The sequence below is a fragment of the Neolamprologus brichardi genome, chromosome 1, assembly GCF_056152115.1.
Source record: "Neolamprologus brichardi isolate AB-2024 chromosome 1, ASM5615211v1, whole genome shotgun sequence".
Lineage (NCBI taxonomy): Eukaryota > Metazoa > Chordata > Actinopteri > Cichliformes > Cichlidae > Neolamprologus > Neolamprologus brichardi.
In genome coordinates this window covers 42,495,968-42,518,389 of record NC_142104.1, presented here as the reverse complement: position 1 = coordinate 42,518,389, position 22,422 = coordinate 42,495,968, and the positions used below count along the sequence as shown (strand labels likewise).

Sequence of the window (22,422 nt, the reverse complement as noted above, 5' to 3'; positions counted from 1 at the left end):
CTTCACCTCTGGTGTCCACCATTTGGTCTGGGGATTACCACCACAGCAGGCACCAACCACCTTGCAGCCGCAGCTCAATGCAGCAGCTTCGGCAATGGAAATGCTGAACATGGTCCATTCGGACTCAATGTCCCCAGTCTCCCTTGGAATGCTGTTGAAGCTCTGCCGGAGGTGTGCGTTGAAGATCTTACGGACTGGGGCCTCTGCTAGTCGTTCCCAGCACACCCTCACTAGGTGTTTAGGAGCACTGGGTCTGTCCAGCGTCCTGCCCCGCCACCTGATCCAACTCACCACCAGGTGGTGATCAGTTGACAGCTCAGCCCCTCTCTTTACCCAAGTGTCCAGAACATATGGTCACAGGTCTGGTGATACGATTACAAAATTGATCATCGACCTGCGGCCTAGAGCGTCCTGGTGCCACATGCACTTATGGACACTCTTATGTTCGACCAAGGTGTTCGTTATAGCCAAACTGTGATTTGCACAGAAGTCCAATAACAAAACACAGCACGGGTTCAGATCAGGGAGGCCGTTCCTCCCAATCACGCCCCTCCAGGTCTCGCTGTCGTTACCCACGTGAGCATTGAAGTCTCCCAATAGGACAACAGAGTCTCCAGGTGGAGCATCTTCCAGCGCCCCACCCAGGGTCTCTAAGAAGGCTGGGTACTCTGAACTGCCACTCGGCACATAAGCGCAGATGACAGTCAGGCCCCGTTCCCCGACCCTAAGGCGCAGGGAACAAACCCTCTCATCCACCGGGAAGAACCCCAACGAACTTATAGTTCTCCTTTTTTCCAATTTCTAGTTGAGTATGCCATATGGCTGAGAATTCCATATAACTGAGTAAATGTGAACCCAAGATTAGCCAGGTCAGTGGTGACCTGGTGGATGCACCAAAGCAATTTAAAATCATATCCATTGAAGAGGAGTGTACTATGAATGACATGCAAAAAGCTCATCACATATCAGATGTGTCCTCCAATTCCACATCTGATCTAACACCTGGACGCACCCTTCAGCTGAACACAATGTGAATGGTAAATGGACTGGTTCTTCTTATACAGCACTTTTCCACTCAAAAGTACTGAAAGCACGTTATACAAGTATAAGTATTTTCTATCTAACATTCACACTCTGATGAACACATCAGAGAGTAACTACAGTAAAGTAACTTGCCAAAGGACATTGTAGCATGCAGACTTGGTCGTCTGCACCTTTCGATTAATGGATGCTCTGCTCTACCTCCTAAGCTACTATCCATGCCTTAAGATACACCTGGATACCACTGAGTGGCTAAGTACATCACGATTTAATAGTCTCCTTCACAAATATTTCATTCAATTCAAAAACCTTGATAGGCTAATAACAAAAGCTAAACATTTTATTATTTGTTCATAAAGGCTTTTGAAACTTATAAAATGATTGTGATTTTTCTTCACTATATGGTAGAATTACATGAAATATAATTTAAAAAATGAAGCCCTTTAGAAGTATGGGGAAAGCCAAAAACTGCACTTCCTCCACTTCCATAACATATATTAACCTCGTATTGTGGATGAATAATCTCAGTTGTTCTCCTGACTGAAGTTTGGCCCGTGTATAGCATCCTGCTATGCGATTGCATTTGTCCCTGACCACCAGAATCCCTCACGTTAACTTTTATCGAGTGGAAAAAAAGTTGGCGTTCATCCTCCAGCTTCACTGTTTATGTTATGCCAACATAGCTGTGTCGCTAGCAATCACGTAGCACAACATTATATACCAGGTAGTCCAACTTCAGTAACCCTGCAAACGCCACTGCTGTTTAGTTTTCTGTCTTCATTTATGTTGGAAGTGGTAGCAGAGCTGTACGTTTGAATTAGTTTCAAAAATCTCTCAGTCAGAACATGGTATGTCATGTTTAGGTGGAAACTAGCGAGCTAACTTCCTGTTAACTTCTAACTCCGTTAAATTTAATAAATTCTGTTTTCATGGATGCCTGGTTGTTAAACTTAATTGTTACACCTGATAAAGCAGCAATGCTGATGATTTTATTAAAGATGAAAGAATTTAGACCGTTTTTAACTCTTAGTGTTCGTTTGACTTTGGGAGCTGAAGTAGACGGAGTTTAGGACCCAGATTACTCCGCGAAGCTCCTCACTACCGCAGCCGTAATGCTCTGACAATCCATCAAGCAGTGAGGCTTACCAAAGTTGTACTAAAACATTTTTAACAGATTTCTGCACGCAGAAATCGGTTCGAGGTCAGTAAGCACAACCAGAATTCATAAATAAGGCACACTCTCGATTTTTGAGAATTTTTAGTGTGGAAAATACGTTATACAGAAAAAAAGAATATATCGTGATATATATCGTTACCGCACATGCTTCAAATTATATCGCGATATGAATATTAGGCCATATCGCCCAGCCCTAGTCCAGAGTCTGACTCCACTCCATCTGGTCGGGGTATTTCTGCGTGGAGTCTGCATGTTCTCCCCATGTTTGTGGGTTCTCTCTGGGTACTCTGGCTTTCTCACACAGTCCAACGACATGCAGTTAGTTAGGTTAATTGTTGATTCTACAATGCCCATAGGTGTGAATGGTTTTCTGTCTCTCTGCATTAGCCCTACGTCTGACTGGCGACCTGTCCAGGGTGCACCACGCCTCTCACCCTATGGTAGCTGGAATAGGCTCCAGCCCCCCCACTTAACCCCACCGTGACCCTGATAAGGATAACCAGAAGAGAATGGATGGATGAAGGCAATAAACGATATTTTTTAGGGTGCCTCTATTGTGAGGCAAGCAGCAGCAAAACACCAGACAATAGATACACTATTAAGTTAGATACAACATGAAGGGTGGAGGTGGGCTGACTATAGGTAGTAAAGTGTCTTGCAGAAGTGCAGTAACTGTGGCCAGGCTTAAGCAGCTGAAATAGCAGACTGAATGTGCAACTGTCCGGTTGAATGAGTGAAAAGTATCAAGATGGCACGGAGATCAGCTGATCTATCAAGACTGCAGTTCGGCTGAACGTCAGGTCCTGCTTGATTTACCACTTTGATTTACAAGGAAATGCAGACTTCTACAATTCTGTATATTTTTGACCATTCCACTTGTAAAAGTAGATCTTGTAAAATATCAATGCACAAACATTCTTAATATCGTTTTCTCTAACAGGCACGAACACTCGAATCTCTGCTGCTGTGAATCAGGTTATACTTCATGTACTTCAATGTTATCCCTGGAAACATAAACAACCAAGCTTTGATTTTCCAGAAGCCAAAACCTCTGCAAGGGTAGCTGGGTTATGAGATTTCTATTCAAGATAAACTCAGTAAGAATGCCTGCTGCACGGCAATGAAGAAGCCCTCCTTTTTTTAAGAGGAAGAAATGGTGAGGACTGCCTGTGCTAGTTCACTGAACAACTGACAGTTGTGTGCTGTGCTGCAGTCTTCTGAGATGCAGAGGCAGGCCTCTGACAGGACAAGTGTGCACGCACGCACACGCACACACACGCACGCGCACGCACACGCACATACACACCTGGAGGTACAGGAAGTCACATGCATTTGCATGTTACGCTGGTCATACAGACCTTCCCTTGGCTCAGAGTTGTGTCTTATATAAGCTTATAAATACTTTACTTAATTTACCTCCACTGTATACACACAATTACTGACACAGAGGAACAAACAGAAGGCAGAAATCTACAGGGTGGAGAGAACTTGACATAAATTATGTAAGAAAGTCTTTAATGTGTCTATTTCATATATACATGTGAAAATTCCCAATAATTTATTACATGTCTCCAAAAAATACCTTTCTTTGATAAGTTACTGTCCACGAATGAATTGCCAACATCAAAAACTGCCATTAAAAGCTCACTGTATAATGTAATAGCAAACTAATACAAGTATACTAGAGCCACACTGTGGCCACTAATAATACAAATTTTTAGATAGAAAAAAGTCTGATATATATGCTTGACACTGCACAACCATCTGTTCAACAGAGAGTACTTTTCTACATATGCTGCAGACAGGATGGTTTGAACAAGAGAGCTGGGTCACTTCCTTCACCACTTCCCCACACTGGGTGGCTTGAAGTCAGCACTTTTCTATAACCAAAGCAAATGGAGTAAAAAACTCCTTGTGACGATTTTCTGACCAGAAGAGAAGACACTTGAAACTGAATGTTCCCATAAAATACGATGATAGTCATTAGGAAATATCATCGTCATTATTACAAAGTCCTAAACTGTTTGAAAGACTAGAAAAACAAGTTAAATTCTTTAATCATACACTTTCCCTCTTTTTTGAAATGTGCTTCCACAGATCATCAACTCAGCCTGATGAGTTGGTGACCAAAGGGGGCTGAATAATTACCACACCCCACTTTGCAGTTATTTATTCGTAAAAAATGTTTGTAATCATGTCTGATTTTCGTTCCTCTTCTCACGTGTTCACCACTTTGTGTTGGTCTTTCACGTGGAATTCCTTTTTTTTTTTTTTCTTTGCCTGTCCCATTTGGTTCTTTAGCCGTCAGAATTGTTGTCTGAAGACCAACAAGGATACCCAATGGATTTATTTTGCCAAATGGATCATCATGGCATTGCCGTATTGGTCCATTTGATCAACCTTTGTTTTTATTATTTATTTTATTTTATTTTCAGTTGTTACAGACGGGACAGACATGAGTGAAGGATAGGAAAGGGAGAAAGAAAGAGGAAGGAAAAGAAAAACAGAAGGGGAGAGGGACAGTGAGAAAGGGGGGAAAAAAAATATCTCCGGGATCACCTGTTGAGAGAAAAAGAGTAGAAAACAAGCAAAAAAACAAAACAAAACAAAGCAACATACTATAGACAACACCATCGCATTAATCTAGCTAAGTGTAAACAGCAGCAAATACCAAATATTGAATGTTGTTGTGCAGCACGCAGGACAGACAGCGCACAATGTGCTTTGAAGTAGCAGCCAAGAAAGGTGTGATTTAAGTCTACAAACAGTGAACACCTGTGTGCACACCTGTGTGGATCGGCGCGCTTGTATTCAAATGGTTTCCCCATGTAATGGTCTGCAAGAGGATGTAGAGAGCCATAGCCCTGTCCCTCAGGGCATGAAGCAGGCATGGGGGAGATCCAGGCCCCAGACATCCAGAGGCCCCAGAGTGCAAGAGCCCAAGGAGGACCACCGGAGGGGCATCCGTGCCACCTTCATGGGAAGGGCTGAGGATCCCCAGACGAGGGGTCACCCAGTAGCCACCAGGCAGAAACTAGAGGGGGCTGCACCGGCGTGCCCGCCGGCTCCGCCGGCAGCCAGCTGTGCCAGAGTGAACCGAGCCGCAGGCACAGAGGCCGGAGGCCCGAGGGCCCTCCGCGCCCCGGAAGAGGCCTGACCGAGCAGCAGGCGCCAGGCCCCGCCAAGTAGCCACCGGGAGTGAGCTGGCACATGACCTGAGCGCCCAGCCCCAGACACCAAGAACCAACAATGCACCGACCCCTGAGGGCATCAGTCACCGGCAGGGAGTGTGGTGAGGGGAGATAGGCCTCCACACTTGGAGGGCCTGGGAGTTCCCAGAGAGGTGGAGTCTAAGACCCGACCTGACATATAGACACAGACAAACAGGCACACACAGACACAGACATGCATTCCCACCCTCATGCACACATATACAAACACTCAGCACTCACCCACGTAGGAATAAACGTAAATGGACATGTACACACAATCACACTCCCCAAACATACTCTATACCCCGGGTCCAGGTATCCTCGCCCCCAGAGGGGGAAACGGCACCCAGACCCAAGAGATGTTACCCTCCGGGGTGGAGGCAAGCAGACCGCCCCAGGCTCCGCAGCAGCAGGGACGTGGAATTCCAATAACATTGATTCATGTTTGTGGCTGTAATGTGACAAAATGTGGAAAAGTTCAAGGGGGCCGAATACTTTTGCAAACCACTGCATTGCAGCATAACTAAGGGAGGATTCAGGGTCAGCTGATCCTCTTCTCCTACTCTGGCCACAAGAGATATGTAATCTCTTGTGCAAGTTTCTGGCCTGACGTGGGGTCTCCTCCCAGCTGAGCATCCCCAGAAAATCTTCAGCAGTTGGCGCCCTGATCAGATGCCTTTCGCCTGGCTCCTTTCCTACAGAGGGAGTCTCCTCCCAGCTCCCAACTCCCTCTGGATGACTGGGCTTGTCATTCTATTTCTAAGAGCTTTTCCATTTCCATCCACATTACCGGACAAGGAGCAAGTGGGAGAGTCCATACAGATGTCTGCATGCTTGTTTTTTGTTACTGGTCCGGTACCTAACTCCTTCACTTGTGGCAATGACTCTCCCAAAACCAGAAAGAGCAATCTACCACTTTCCAGCAACCATGGCTTCAGGCTCTCATCCTCGCAACTTGTCGTATAAGTGGAAAACTTCAAACATCAACTTGCTGTTGAAGACTATGTTTTCTTGAAGTCAACAGAACCAAGTCATCTGCAAAAAGCAGGAATACTATTCCCAAAACAAATGCCCTGCTTGCCCTGAGTACGGAACGAGCAACTCCTACAAATACATATGCACTATAGTGCTTTAGAAAACCCAGACTTTGTTCTTTGTAACAGTAGAACAGGGTTCTGCACTGGTGCAAACTATTAGTAAATCTGCCCTTAATTGCAGCAAACATCCTTCACCTTCCTTTGCTTTGAATGAAGGTTTCCCTCATTTTCTCTCTCTCACTCAAAGTCAACTAGCTGCACTGACATGAAGCGCAGACAGCCGAAGCATCGCAGACAGGCTGCTAACGGCAATAAACGATTGATGCTCAGCCAAGCCTTAAATAATGCCTACAAGAGGATATGTATTCTGCTAATGTGGGGTAGACAGAAACAGCACACTTGTGCATCCTTGCGTAAACAAGAATTGAATTTAGCATCGAAAGCAACGGCCAGGTATTTGGAAAATAAATTGCAGGATAATAAAAAAGCCATCAGCCCACAGTGGCCACATGCAAAAGCCTGTTGTTACTACTTTAACACATTCTTCTGTTTTCCATCTTTGCATGCCTCTGAGTCACTGCTACTGTCATTCAACCCATGAATTTAAAATCAACATGCACCATCCTCGAGAGAATTCCACTGAAAATGTGTTTAAGGACAGAAAAGTGGTTTCACAGCCCCGATGCTTCATGACTTTCCTCCCTCACATGTAGCAGAAATGTGAGCGTGGAGAGTTCACCTGTCAGGCAAACATGCCAGAGACATCCCTTCACTGGAAATCTGTTTAGCAGCTCAATATTGCCGGTCATCTGTTGGGACTGTAATGGGATTAGATACAACAGCCAACAGGCTACCATGGTAACTGCATCACCACTATGTCATAACTGCTACAAGACAGCCCATTTGCTGTTAGCTTTTAATCACATATATCCCAGTTTATTTCCATTTTAACAACAGCATCACCCCCTTTTTGGGAAATGGCTTTATTTATAAAGTATATTTCAGCACCACACAACATTCTTCGCATATTAAGAGCATGCCTCTGTACTAAATTGTCATTATGAAACAAAACATATGAAAATGGGAGACTTCAAAGTGCTGAGCAATCAAGAAAGATTGGGATAATATCTATCTGTCAGAACATCATCAACTTTCCTCTGAACTCCCAAACACAGTGTTCTTAAAAGGATGCAACACAGTAGCAAACACGAAGCAGCATGAATTTTGTGAAATATGTTTCTGGGAATAAGACAGTCTTGTGCTTCGTTGTGCAAACAAACATGATTTAAGGGCTGTGGGTTGGAGATGGCAGTGCTACACTAAAACAGCAAAACAGTGCAGTAATATTCTGCACACGCTCATTATAGAATATGAGCTGTGGTTGGCTAACTAGCTAGAGGCTGTACAGCTGTGAACGTGTCAAACATTTTCAAGCCCGCTGATGCATCTTGTAAAGACACTGATGCCGCTGACACGTCGGCAGCTTTGACTTTGGACCTTCTGAAACAGACTGATGAGATGATTAAAGAGGTCGCAAGAACATTTGGAGATAAAATTAATAACAGACAAGTGGAGACTGAGCTGAAGTCACATTGAGCTTCAGACACAGAGAGTCTGCTCACTTCATTTGATGCTCCATTTAGCAGAAAGGCAGAATAAAGCAATCCCCAGTGCAGTGCTGCTTACAGACACACAGCCGTTATGGATTCGTAAAAGGACGGAATAAAAAAAGCTTGCTCGAAATAGAAGATGTGCCACTCTGATGTGATTTGTGATACGTACAAGCTGAGATTCCTACAGTAGTATTCAGAGTATGAGATTTGCACTAGTATGTCAGAAATCCATAATGACTCGGTGAGGAGCCTTGCTCACATTAGTGAAACACCCAGCAGCACTAAAGATTATTCCAAGTCATTTTGATAAACACAAATCCTTACTAGTGGATGATAACCCCAAGAGATCAGATACTGCAGCTGCTTACACAACACAGTGTCATTTGTGCACACTACACAGAAACCAAGACGAGTAAAGTGAGACGGAGTCTCCTGATCTTAGATTTCTCTGAAAATGTTTCAACTAAATCTGTCAGGTACAAAACAAATCAACCAATCGATGACATTTTACCACTTTCATTGAATTCACTTAGCAACAGTTTAACATCTGTTACTAGACAGCAAATCAAACAGCGGGGTCGAAGTTATCAATCATCACAAATTACAGCCACAACAACAAACCTTGTTACAAATATATATATATATGTATATATACATACATACATATATATACATATATATATATATATATATATATATATATATATATATATATATATATATATATATATATATATATACATATACATACATATATATGAAATATAACTGCACACATCCAAAACAATAACTGACCTAATCTTTAGTTGTATTAATAAAAACACAATATTTTGCAGTCAGTCAGCAAACTGCTACTCAACATGTCTTTCATCAGTATTAATGTTTCCAGAGAAGCAGAGCTGTCAAATCTGGCTTTAAGACAATGTCCAGAGTAGGGCTGCCACAAACGATTATTTTGATAGTCGACTAGTCACCGATTATTTTTGCGATTAGTCGACTAATCAGATCATCATCCATTGGACGTAAAACGTACAGCTTATTGCACCAGCAGCATCTGCTCTTATATAACTATCATTAGCTTACAGCTTTAAGTGTTTAAGGTATGTGCTAACTAAAAATAAAGACAAGATGATAGTTTAAATTTTAATGAAATTTGCAGATTGTTTCAGTGAAGTTTAATAAACTCCTTGCTATCTAAAATATAACAGGACACCGGAGTAAATTCTCGAGCATCTCACACTTCTGATAATCAGCTGTCTGCTTGACGTTTATTCAGCTGTGTAAAAACTATAACTTTAATCTCAGCCAAACCGATTTACTCAGGAACAAATAAAATACTGAAAAAAGCCAAACAATAACATCTTTAAGTTATCTAAGTGACTTATATATCATGTTTAACCTGAGTAGCGAAAGACGGCGGTGGGTTTGAAAATGATTTGCCGGGAGTCCGGTGTTCTCACGGCTCTAGTTAGCCTAGCCCCCGGCTAGCTATCGAGCTAGTGGGTAACAGACGTCTCCGAAAACGTCGGAGCGCTTTTGAAAATATGTGGTGTCTTGATAAACTGAGCAGATATTTGAGGTTTACACAGCTACATTCTCGCCTGAAAATATGTTAAACGGTTATTTTGTGACCCAGAAAGAATAATAAGAGTAATATTAAAACTAACTAGCTGCCGCCATTGTTGGAAACTGAGCTGGGCTGCGCTATGAATTCTGGGACACAGCTTCTTCTTCTTCGGGGTTTAACGGCAGCTGGCATCCTTGTACATGCAGTGCTGCCATCTTCTGTTTCAGTCCGTTATTACACTCTTAAATCCTACTACTTATTCCTGCGTCTTTTGTGATCTTACAAAGCTTCAAACGACGCGTTGACTATTAAATCAGTCGTCGACGATTTTAATAGTCGACGTAATCGTGACTAGTCGACTAATCGTGGCAGCCCTAGTCCAGTGTGATGCATTCTTCAAATTCTTCTTCAAATTATTTCTCCTACAGGTAAAAACACCTGTCAGCCTCGAGTAACATTTACCTTTGGCTCTGTGTGTCCGATACTCCTGAGCCAGAACATTAAAGCTGCACAAGCGGACATGAAGCAAAATCAATCTTATTTTTTTTAAGTGAAAAACTTCCAAACAGCAGTCACAGTTACTATTGTTGGTCAGAAGTCAGTTGGAGGCATCTCTGCTCTCTTTTCTTCATCCTCATCTGTCTCTACTGTTGTGAACTGTAACAACAGAGCTCCTCTCAGCTGTTAATACACAACACAGATGTGCAACATGCATTACGACATGCTAGCGTGTCTCAGCATGATGTTCACCAATTTAATTTTACAACTTTACAGTTATTAGCACAAACAGCACAAATTACTGCATGCCATGATTTTCTGACAGCGCGTTAGAGTGGTGGAAATACATCTAAGTTTTCTCACAAAGAAATGAATCAGTTTATTATCAGTTTCAATTACATACACTCCTGTTTTCCACTTGTTATGCGTATAAAGCACAGCTATCCACAGTTGCAATTTCTTCCATTCCAATCTCTCAACCACCTGTAGACCTGCATCAGGCTGGAATAGGCTACAAGACCATCAGCAAAAAGCTGGAAGTAGTTAAAACTGTACTTAAAAAGCATCTCTAGACCCAGCAGTCTTAGCTAATTATAGGCCAATCTCCAACCTTCCTTTCATATCAAAAATCCTTGAAAGAGTAGTTGTCAAACAGCTAACAGATGATCTGCAGAGGAATGGTTTATTTGAAGAGTTTCAGTCAGGTTTCAGAGTTCATCACAGCACAGAAACAGCTTTAGTGAAGGTTACAAATGATCTTCTTATGGCCTCTGACAGTGGACTCATCTCTGTGCTTGTCCTGCTAGACCTCAGTGCAGCGTTCGATACTGTTGACCATAATATCCTGTTAGAGCGATTAGAACATGCTGTAGGTATTACAGGTACTGCACTGCAGTGGTTTGTATCATATCTATCTAATAGACTCCAGTTTGTGCATGTAAATGGAGAGTCCTCTTCACACACTGAGGTTAATTATGGAGTTCCACAGGGTTCAGTGCTAGGACCAATTCTGTTTACATTATACATGCTTCCCCTAGGCAGCATCATTAGAAGACATAGCATACATTTACACTGCTGATGACACCCAACTTTCTCTAAGCTAGATAACACACACCAATTAGGCAGGAATGTCTTAAAGGCATAAAGACCACAATGATCTCTAATTTCCAGGCTTGACTTTGACCTTCTGTAACACTGTGAGGAATCTTGGAGTCCTTTCTGACCAGGACATGTCCTTCAACGCACATATTAAACAAATATGTCTTTCATTTGAGCAGTATCTCTTAAATGAGAAGCATCCTGTCACTGAGTGATGCTGAAAAACTAGTTCATGCATTTATTACTTCTAGGCTCGATTGTAGTAATTCGTTATTATCAGGACGTCGTAAAAACTCCCTGAATGCTTTAATTAAAGTACTGAGAGAGAGCATATTCTCCTAAACTGGCTTCTCTTCATTGGGTCCATATTAAACCAATGACCTGAGGTCAGGTGGTCAAATGAAACCAAAATCGACTTCTTTGGCATGAAAGAACACCATCCCCACAGTCACGTGTGGAAGTGGAAACATCATGCTTTGGGGCTCACCAACAAGGTTTTCTCCACCAAGTACTAAGTCATGTTCTGCTTGAGACCAAATATTTTACTCAGTAACTTGCAAATCATGTTATAACCTTCATGTTTCTTTTGTTTGTTTGTTTTTTGATATTCTGCCACTCGCCATTAAAATGAAGCTGGTTTTAATTTCTCTGCTAGCGAGCAAACCTACAAATACAGCAGGGATCAAATAATTGTTTTGCTAAAATACATTTACCGACTGCTTCAGTAGTCACACCTGTTCACCTGCTCATTACCCAAATATGAAATGGACCAATCACATGGGAGCAATGTATGTGTTTATGGATCTAGACATGGTCAAGTCAACTTGCTGAAGTTCAAACTGAGCACCAAAACAGGGAAGAGATGAGATTTAAGTGACTTTGAACATGTCAAGGTTACTGGAGTCAGATGGGCTGGTCTGAATATTTCAGAAACTACTGAGTTACTGGTATTTTCCCACATAACCATCTTCATGGTTTACACAGTGTACAGAGATGGCAGAGGAGAACAGCCTGACTTCTTTGAGCTAAAAGGAAGGCGCCGGTAATTCAAATAAAACCTTGTTACAACTAAAGTATTCAGACGTGCATCACTAAACACACAACACATTGAAGCTTAAAGCAAAAAAAGACCACACCAGGTCCCAATCCTTTCAGCTAGAACAGGAAACAGAAGCTACAGCTTGAACAGCATCAACAAATTGTAGCATGTAGCATTTTTAAAACAATAACAGGATCTGCTGGATTTTCATATTTGAAGTTAAAAAATTTTGTTACATGGAAAATTGCTCAGTGGGATTCTGGTGAATGGTTGAAATTGGGTTGAATTCATGTCTCTGTTATGCCCTAAAACCACCACATTTCACTTTTCAACCAAAGACAGGAATATTTCTTAAAGGGACATAAATGTCTGGTGTGTTGAGGGTAGTGGAAGAAAAAGCCTAACCCTGTACTGGAAGTCAAATCAAATCAAATGCATTTCCATATCATATTTGAGTGCTTGATACTACGGCTGCACGATTAATCGTTAGAAAATCGCGATCTCGATTCATACTTATGTGCGATCTCATTTCCAAATGACAACGATTTAAAAAAAAAAAAGGAAAAAAAGACGACGACGATTGTACCGCATTTTGATCCGGGACGTAATCTGCATGAAAACAAGCGCTCACGCTTCCTGCTCAACAAATGACAAGGGCGGAGCCTTATACCACGTGATACAGAAGCTGTGTCGCGTGATGCTAAAATTAGCAGGAAAAACAACGGAGAGCACGTCAGGGATGACGAGAAAGTGACAGGAGAAAATCCGTCCCGGTCAACCACCCAAACATCAATAACGGGAACCTTATACAGCGCTTCCCTAAACCCGTCAAACTCCCGCAGGCACAAAGAAATTACGGAGGCTATCACTTATCACCTGACCAAAGATATGGCTCCATCAACACTGTGCAAAACGAGGGATTTAGGAAAATGATCAACACCCTAGACAAACGCTACACAGTGCCGTCCCGCAACTATTTTTCTATTGTTGCACTACCTGCTCTATACACGCAGTGTCGAGCAACGGTGGAGACGGAATTTCAAGCAGTACAACATTTTGCGGCAACGACAAAATGTGAGACATTTGTTGTTTTTATGTTTATTTATTGTTTTTATCTTCAGTCTTAACTGTTACAAAGTTGATGTGCAGTTAATACGTGCAATCAATATTTATACTGGAAAAGAAAATCGTGAGAGAATCGTGATCTCAATTCTAAGCCAAAAAATCGTGATTCTCATTTTATGCAAAATCGTGCAGCCCTACTTGATACAGTTCTGGGACAGGCGATCCAGTCAGCAACACGTGTAAATATCAACTCGATAGGGTCACTATAGACCTAATCAAAGCTAATCTGGTGTTTTTAAAGTTGGTGAAAAATGCTCTGACAACTCGCAGTAATATCACACCTTATGGAGGACAAACAGATACTGTTTCATGTTATACATCATGCACCAGGCTCTTAATCAGGTCAAATACACTCTCAGTGACCTTCTGCATCTGTTACAACCCCAAGTGCAGGAATATAATGATGCATCGTACAGCTGCTGACTTGCACCACAGACAAGGGAGAAAAAACTTAAACAGTGTAACAATTTAAAATATTGTTTCCAAACAAATCCCAACAAAACAAGACCCAACACATGAATGTCTGTGCTGGCTGCTTCAAGCAACAGTGCTGGTCTCACTTCTAAACTGATACATGCAGCTAATGTTTATATATTTTATATTTCATCAAGGATTGCACAAAGCAAACATGCTGTGGATTCACATGCTAGCATCAGTCCCGTGTCAACTGTTCCGGCGTGGCTCAGTGGCACTAAACAGGAAGGACAGGCCTCAAGACTCACTCAGTGCTCTGTTAATCCCATGACAATGTCTACACTCACCAGACGACAAAACGTTTCACTCCATAAGTCACCATCCCAATCAAAAGTGGCAGCAGTCAGCTGTCGGTCTAATTGCATGCAAACTGATGATTTCACAGTAAAGTGGCTCCCAAACACTTTCAAACAGAGTGAGGTCTTATTGAAAAAGTCTGCACGATCAAGCCAAGTTTTCATTCAGAAGAGATGCTGAGTAAGCCCAGTCAAATGAGGGGACAAAAAGATGAATGCAGCACATGCTGTACACACTTTGCTTATTCACACATGAACACAGCGAGCTCTGAGTGTACGCAAACCCTTTTATAAGAAGGGTAGCATGTCCCACTGCCAACACGACAAGTAACCAGGAGCACTGAGTAAATGGACTGATTTTTATATAGCGCTTTTCTACTCTCTCGGAGTACTCAAAGCGCTCTATACAACATGCCACATTCACCCAATCACACACATTCTCACAAGCACTTTATCTATACTTAGTGCTATCTAATTACATTCACACACATTCATACTCCGATGGACGCATCGGAGAGCAACTTGGGGTTAGTATCTTGCCCAAGGATACTTGACATGCAGACTGGAGGAGCCAAGGATCGAACCACCAACCTTCCGATCAGTAGGTGACCTGCTCTACCTCCTGAGCTACAGCCACCCCGCCACTGAGGTCAAATCCACCAAAAACCACACGACAAAACCAACATTTCAACCCGTGTTACTAAGCAAAACTCGTCCAGAAACTTCAGCTGCATTAATGTGTCTGACCAACGCTCGGTCACCGAATTGCATACGCAGGAACAGCAAAATGATTTAATAATTGCAGCAGCTCTTACTTCGATGAGGAAGTCCCCCGTCCTAAGTCCTGCTTGCCACGCCACTCCTCCCTCATCCACAGACTCCAGGTACTGCAGGGCCGGAAAGGCAGGTGTGGGAGTAAACTCCTCAATGGGCGTATCCGCTGGACATCAAAGAGAGAAGAGCGTGGTCCCGTAAAATAATGCACAATGCAAGAAAGCAGTTTTAAAAAGGGACAAGATCTAAACAAACAGGTATACGTTAACACAATGACACAATGAATCTAAGACGTGAAACCTTTTTAACCTCTGTGCACGGGCAGATTAACCCCAGCGTAGTATAAAAACCTGTAAAACATTTAAACAGTGTTTTTTGTGTAGCTGGTTAACGCTGATCACGAACCAGATAAATATTTGTTACATTCAGTTCTGCAAGCTACAAAATACACAGCAGCAGATGAACAACCACACAGAGTGTTTGATTTGCCCTGTTAATACTGTCATGGTTGGACTAGCGGGTTAGCAATAATTGGTATCATTAAAGCATGAATGCTCCCACGGCAGAATTAAAAGCTTCACCCAACGTTCACGTGTGCCTAAAGTTACTTCCTGGCTACCATGAGCTGGACCCAGATTACAAACGGGTTCGTATATGTCAGCTAAGGATTTAAAATTCTTTTAAGACCATGAAGCAGCAAAACTGACAGTTTGATGGACTTTTTTTTTTACCCAGAGAATTAACTCAGTTCAGCTTTATTTATACAGTGACAAATCATAACAACAGTTGCCCCCAGCTTACACTGTGAGACCCTACAATAACAATCAGATGACCCCCCCTATGAGCTAGCACCTGGCGACAGTGGGAAGGAAAAACTGCCTTGCATGTGGGGTGGGGGAAAAAAATGGATACTGTGTAGTATGGTGATATTTTGTTTGCTAATAATGTATCGATACAGGGACAGCAGAAATCGATATTTTGTTACAAAAAGGTTTTTGTGCTCTGACTTCAGAGCATGTTGATCCTTTTTCTGAGCAAGAATCCTGACATTCCTTCACTGTCCAAATGTGTTTAATAAACATGACAGTTTACTTATTTTAATTTAAGACATGTTTTATTTTAATTAAGTTTAAAACTTTTTTATTTAATGTAAAATTATATTTTGTTTTAATTTACTTTCAAATTCTTCAGTTGCTGAAGGGGCTGCATAGTTTTCATAAACTGCATAGTTCAGAATAGCTATAATTGTACCAGATGGTTGATTCAGTTAAGTTGGACTAGACTGTAATACAAACCGTTCAGTTTGTCAACAATAAAACTGAAATGAGAGAAAGACTGAGTGTGAGACTTTGATATTAGAGAAAATGAATATTGATAAAGTTTACCTTTATGTACAGAATCTGAATATCGCAAAATATTTTTAAAAAATTGCAATAATATCGTATCGTGCGTTAAGTATTGTGATAATATCGTATCGTGGGATGTATGGTGATTCCCACCTCTACTTGCATGTAGGCCTTTGTCCTGCTTTGCAGCCTGCTCGAGCTCAGCATAGTAGCATGTGAACCACTTTTACCAGCTGCAACAGTTTAAAACGACTCTCCATCTCACTGCACGGCTCAGGAGCAGTTCTTGCTCTGCCCTGGAGGTCTGCTGTGACCTCGATTATTATCACCGGCTGCAGTCCATAGCAGCAGAGGGGGGCGAGAAACGTTCTTTAAAGGCAGGTGAATGACATCAAGGACCAGCACAATAGCGACTCGGTCAGCCTGCCGGTAGGGAAGCAGGAGTCAGGAAGCTAGATGGTTAGTAGTGGCTGAACAAAGTATGAATAAGGAGCTTTTGTGTCATTCTCTCAGGCTTATGATAAGAAAGCAGCATAAAGCACAAGGTATACTACTATTAATATAGTCTGGCTCATGTCAAGTCTCTGTGTGAGCAAGACTTCTCAGGAATAAAGTGGCAAGAAATGCATCCCTCGTTTTAAGAAAAGTTTACCATCTCCTGTTCTCTACCATCACTTTCATCACACGCAGTCGCAGCACGCGCTGCCTCTGTGGCGGGAAGGGAGGTTAGAAAATACTGGACTGAGAGAAAGCAGCGGTGACAAGTGACGTTCCCTATAACTCGCCCTGCACAGCACTTATGAGGGGATTTGCATGATTGTGATGACTCTGTTTCTTTAGGTGTGTGTCTGTGTGTGACACGGTGACAGAGGAGGACGAGAGACGGTGAGCGCAAGGGAGAGAGAAGAGAGAGGCTGAACTGCAGAGCACAAAAGAGGATGTGAGCTTATGTGACAGCTCGAGCATCAGCGCATGTTGGTGAGTTTGTGTATGCCTGTTCACCCCGTGCAGCGCAGGATAAGCTCGGCTGGGTCAGTTCCCCTGGGGTGATAGCAGTGTGTGTTAGGATGACTCGAACATTCCTCTTGTTTTTCGAGCCAAATCCCTCTTTCCTCTCCCTTCATGTCAGCCTCTTTCTCCCCCTCTCTCTGTATGTGCCTTAAAAAAACATGAACATACTAAATTTACCTCTCGACAGTAACCATGGCGTGGACCAATGGAACAGCGGCGCACAGTTGTAGAATGCAAACGTGGATTATGACATGGCGAGAATCGTCATAGAAACCGATGCAGCAGCTCAAACTGGCTATTTTTAGTGTCAATCTTACGGCCTGGTGAAACGGCAAACTGCACGGGTAGGCCACTCTTATCACAACAACTCCTGGTGTGGGGGAAAGAGGTGAAGGACGGCGGACACAACAAAGACGGCTACACGCAGACTTACTTAACCAAAAAAAAGAATACAAAAAGGCCTTCAGCCTGATGTTGTTACAGATGTTGTTACAGATGTTCACAGACCTCTGCAGCATGCATGAAAAGACATTCAAATGTAGGCTTATGTGCAATCAAATGATTGCTGGCGTGCAATCACTCCTTATGTGCATTAAAGTTTCTGTAAGTATATTTCTAGTGGAACTTATCTGCATGTTTTTGTAGTGTCACACAGACAAGGCTTAAACTTGACATTTAAATGCAAATTGACACATATTGGTGAATAGTTTCATGAGGCATGTCAGTGCTGATGACTTCTAGTGTTGATACTTATTATGGAGGATGACGGTTCGGGGAGAACAGATCCGAATAACAATCACAAAAAGTAGCCAAGTCGATAAATGCTCCTACCTTTTGCCCCACGCAGGACGAAGCCAAATCCCTCATTCTCCTTTTTCTGCAGCACCACCGTCTTCTCGTCCACCACGCAGTCACTGTGGAGGAGATGCCGAGCAGAGCGCCCGTTAGCACAACCCATCATCCGCAGCATGGCCACGGACGCCCTGCCCGAGTGGAGGTTCATACTGCTGGTGGAGCGCTAGTCCGGCCAGGGCAGGGCAGGGCAACCCTGACCCCACCCCACCACCACCACCACCGCTGCCTCCTCCTCCTCCCCCCTCCTCCTCTTGTCGGCCTCTGTCTCTATCAAATATGACAGCGGCCCCGGGAGCCCGGCGACATCATCTCCGAGAAAAAAACAGCAGAAACACAAACCGGGGGTAGACGACGCACGAGAAGCGCCTCCCTGCCCTCTCCCCGCCGCAGTCGCTCCCTGTCCGCTTCTCCTGGTCGATGGCGCGGTTACCTCCGCTGCTGCTCCCGTTGCGCAGGAGGAGGCGGAGAAGGAGGAGGCTCTGACCCGGCGTGCGGGAGTGCTGCGCCGCCGAGGAGACGCGACATCAGGCTGGTGGTGATAGCCTCTAACGGCTCATCATGAGGCGGGAAGGAAGGCTGGAGCTGCCCGGGGTGGGAGGTGGAGGGAGAGAAAGCGAGAGAGAGAGAGAGAGAGACAGAGAGGGAGGGAGGGAGGGAGCCACGCTGTGGACGGAGAGATGTCTAGGTGTGCTGCGCGCTGCACCCGACAGGTTGGTGGGGAGGGAGGGGGGCAGCAGCAGTGAGGCGGTGACGGCGGACTCACTGATTGATAACCGAGGTCGAGGATCAGTTTTATACAGCGCTTTATTAGAAACACACCTTAATTTAAAAAAAACAACAGCAACTTAAGGGGACACCGGAAACAGTTTTTATAATCAGAGCCGCAACAAACACTGACTGAATGAATAAAGTTGAACGTTTGTTTGTTTGAAAGTCATACAAAGATCCTGATCTTTGTATGAAGTCAGTCTGAGTTAGTGGTACAGTCCTGGGGGAAAGGATTCCCCACAGCTGTCAGACTCCTGAACTCTGCCTCCTGACATCTGACCCACATTAAACTCATGGACTGGACATACACACACCCACAACCACCTACACACACACACAATGGACAACTGTACCCTCAAACACACAATAATAACATGGACTGAACCATCACATCACAACCACTAGCACTTTATAGCCTCTGTAGAAATTATCCACATATCTCACTGATCTTAACTGCACTAATGTATAATTCTGTGTAAATAATCATTCTGTACATACGATAATTTTTAATCCTACAACTGTTTATAACTTGCATAGTTCACATTTCTGTATAACTGTATATCTCATATTTCTGTATAGTCTTTTTATTTCATATTTATATCCTGTTCATAGCCTGTACATACTTATAGTTATAGAATATTCATAACATACTTCATACCGTGTACATTATAACATACCATAATAGACCCATTTCTGTGATATACTCACATATCTATATTATTGCTAATATATATTGTAATATATCCATATCACTAAAGCACTTCTGGATGGATGCAAACTGCATTTCGTTGCCCTGTACCTGTGCATGTGCAATGACAATAAAGTTGAATTCTATTCTATTCTATCCTATTTGCTCCAAGATGTACTGGGACGACTTAAAAATCATTAAGATGTTTTATTTGTGCCTCTGTGTTCTTTCTGGCCACCGTTATAAACCATGAATGCCATTTTTGCCCAGTGTCTTTCTTATCTTTCACTGACTTCACTGAAGTGAGACGTGAAGCTCTTTCGATGATGTTTTGGGCTTTTTCTTGACCTCCTGAATCAACATGAATGCACTTTGGTAGTAACTTTGGCCACTCCTGCTCCAGGTTTTCTCCATAGATGCCCTCCCTGTGGTTTGTTGGTCTTAAAGCTTTAGAAATGACTTTGTAACCATTTCCATCTGCATTGTTTCTTTAAATCTCTGCACCATGTGTTGCTTTTTGAGATCTTTTATTTAAGTGATTTCTTCAATCGACAGGTCTGCCAGTAATCAGAGCTGAGTGTGGTTAGTAAAACTGAAATCATCATTCAGAAACCTAATTTTGCAGATACTCAGGTCATCTTTGTCTAATATTAAAATCTGTTTCATGTGTATACAAAAAGTAGAAACTCAGGAAGGCATAAATACTTTTTCACAGCACTGTGAAGAAAGGTCTGGGATAATATTAAGCCTGTTTAAGCTAGCGCATTAATAAATACATTAAGAATCAATGTTTTAATGCAATATCTTTGCAAAATCATCAGAGTCTGGGGTTTAATGACTGGTGTTGTTTACTGGTCACTAAAGACCCAGGTGTAATTCATAAGGGAAAGGATCTGTTGGTGCACATCAGTGGAATATTAGGCTAAACGGCACTGCGTACTCATTTGTCAGTATAGTTATTTCCATTGACAGTTACAAATAAAAAGCTCTTTGTTTATTTTTTATTTTCTCAAGGGGTGCATTAAAATGGTCTGCGGGCCAGTTATTGTTGATTGCCTGAACTATCCCCATACGGATTCAACCAAGAAAACAGATCATAAAAAAGCATTTATTCAACACTTTTTGTTCAAAACAAAAACTTATTATCTGGATTGCTAATGATGAACAAAACATATAAAATTAAATATACGAAGATTCCCCTAAATCCTGTTATCCTTTTATCATGTCAGTGCAATGATGCGTTTTGATTTTTGTTGTATTATTGGATCAAATTAGTTTCATATACTCTCCTATGATAAAAGGGAAAAGTTCACATTCACTGCAGAATAACACAAATCTGAAGAAACTGCAGTTATGTTCGCTGACTACAATTTAGTATAGAATTTGCAAAACAAGTATTATTATAGTGCTTTCCTACACGTAACTGAACAATTTTTAAAATTCAGTTCAATTCAATTTTAGTTAAAAAGCACCAAATCATAACAATTGTTGCCTTAAGCCTTGTTCCCTCAGTTACACACAAGGTACAGTGCTAAGGTACACTTCCTGTAAGGTACACTTCCTGTAAGGTACAATTCAGGGTCTGCAGCCTTAAAGGCCGAATTTTAAGGCCGATTACGTCACAGCGACGCGACGAAGGCTGTCCCAATTCAAAGGCTGCTCGAAATGCGGCCCTCAAATGCGTCCTTCATTTACCTGAATTTTAAGGACGTGGCGGTGTAGACTTCGTGGCCCAACATATCCCAGAATGCATAGCGCGGCGGTGGGTGTGGATAATTTTGCCGAAAACGGTGGATGAGGGGCGCTGGAAGAGTAAACTAAGTACTGAATATTATGTCACTTATTTATGTGCAAATGTTTAATAACGAAGAACATTAAAACATTACTGTTGGCCACATGTCGGCAAAGTTATGTGACATTAGTGACGTTTGTACTAACTTGGTTTTAAAGCCTTTACTTTAAAATATACGCCGTTCAATAGCTGAGCTTAATCAGAGAATGATCAAAGCTCATGTAGAAACAAACAAACAGATGAACAAAAGATTTTCTCCTTCATTTCTGTCAAACAAAGCTGTATGAAACGTTTCCAGCTGTTAGTATCATGGTTGCTAGTCAACCTGGGCAGCGCGACGGAGGCTAGACCGTCCCATTTCACAAGCCTCGCACTTCCGGCCTTAGCGGTCTTTGAGTACGCGGCCCTTGAGGATCGTTGAGGCTGCGTACTTTAAGGCTGCAGACCCTGAATTGGGACACAGCCAAGGTACAGTGCTAAGGTACACTTCCTGTACCTTAGCACTTTGTCCAACACTGACAACACACTCACACTCTGATGGATGCACCTGGGGTAACTCAGGATTTAGTATTTTGCCTCGACATGCAGACTAGAATCAATCCACCGACCCTCCCAGTTGCCCCACATACATGACAGAAATCTCTCATTGTCAAGAATTTCAAACTGGTTCAAGAAACCAGTTTGAAATTATATGAGCTTTGTGACAATCTCCTGTTGGAAGCAGCAATCAGGAGATTGGTGCACTGTGGTCATGACGGGATGGACATGGTCAGCATCGATACTCGGGTAGGCTGTGGCATTTAACTGATGCTCCCTTGTGGTTATTTGAGTTACTTTTGTCTCATTATCTTTTTAGAATGAGCCATTCTGACCTCTAACATCAACACGCCATACTCACTAAGAGAACTACTGCTCTTCTTTTTTAGACAACTTTGAGATGTTTGTGTGGGATCCAAGTAGATGATCAGCAGGTTCTGAAATGCTCAGACCAGTTCATCTGGCATGCACAAT

General features: G+C 42.6%; 1 protein-coding gene across 2 annotated transcripts in view; it reads right to left on the bottom strand.

The window, feature by feature from the left end:
- LOC102783952 (SH3 and multiple ankyrin repeat domains protein 2-like) overlaps positions 1–22,422 on the bottom strand; it is a 231,214-nt gene that overhangs the window by 54,232 nt on the left and 154,560 nt on the right. For both annotated transcript variants that reach the window (XM_087842576.1, XM_087842570.1), the window contains 2 exons: positions 18,140–18,222; positions 14,993–15,117 (listed from right to left, as the gene is read on the bottom strand). In XM_087842576.1, coding sequence (XP_087698702.1) covers positions 14,993–15,117; positions 18,140–18,222 — 208 coding nt within the window. The remainder of the gene's footprint in view (positions 1–14,992; positions 15,118–18,139; positions 18,223–22,422) is intronic.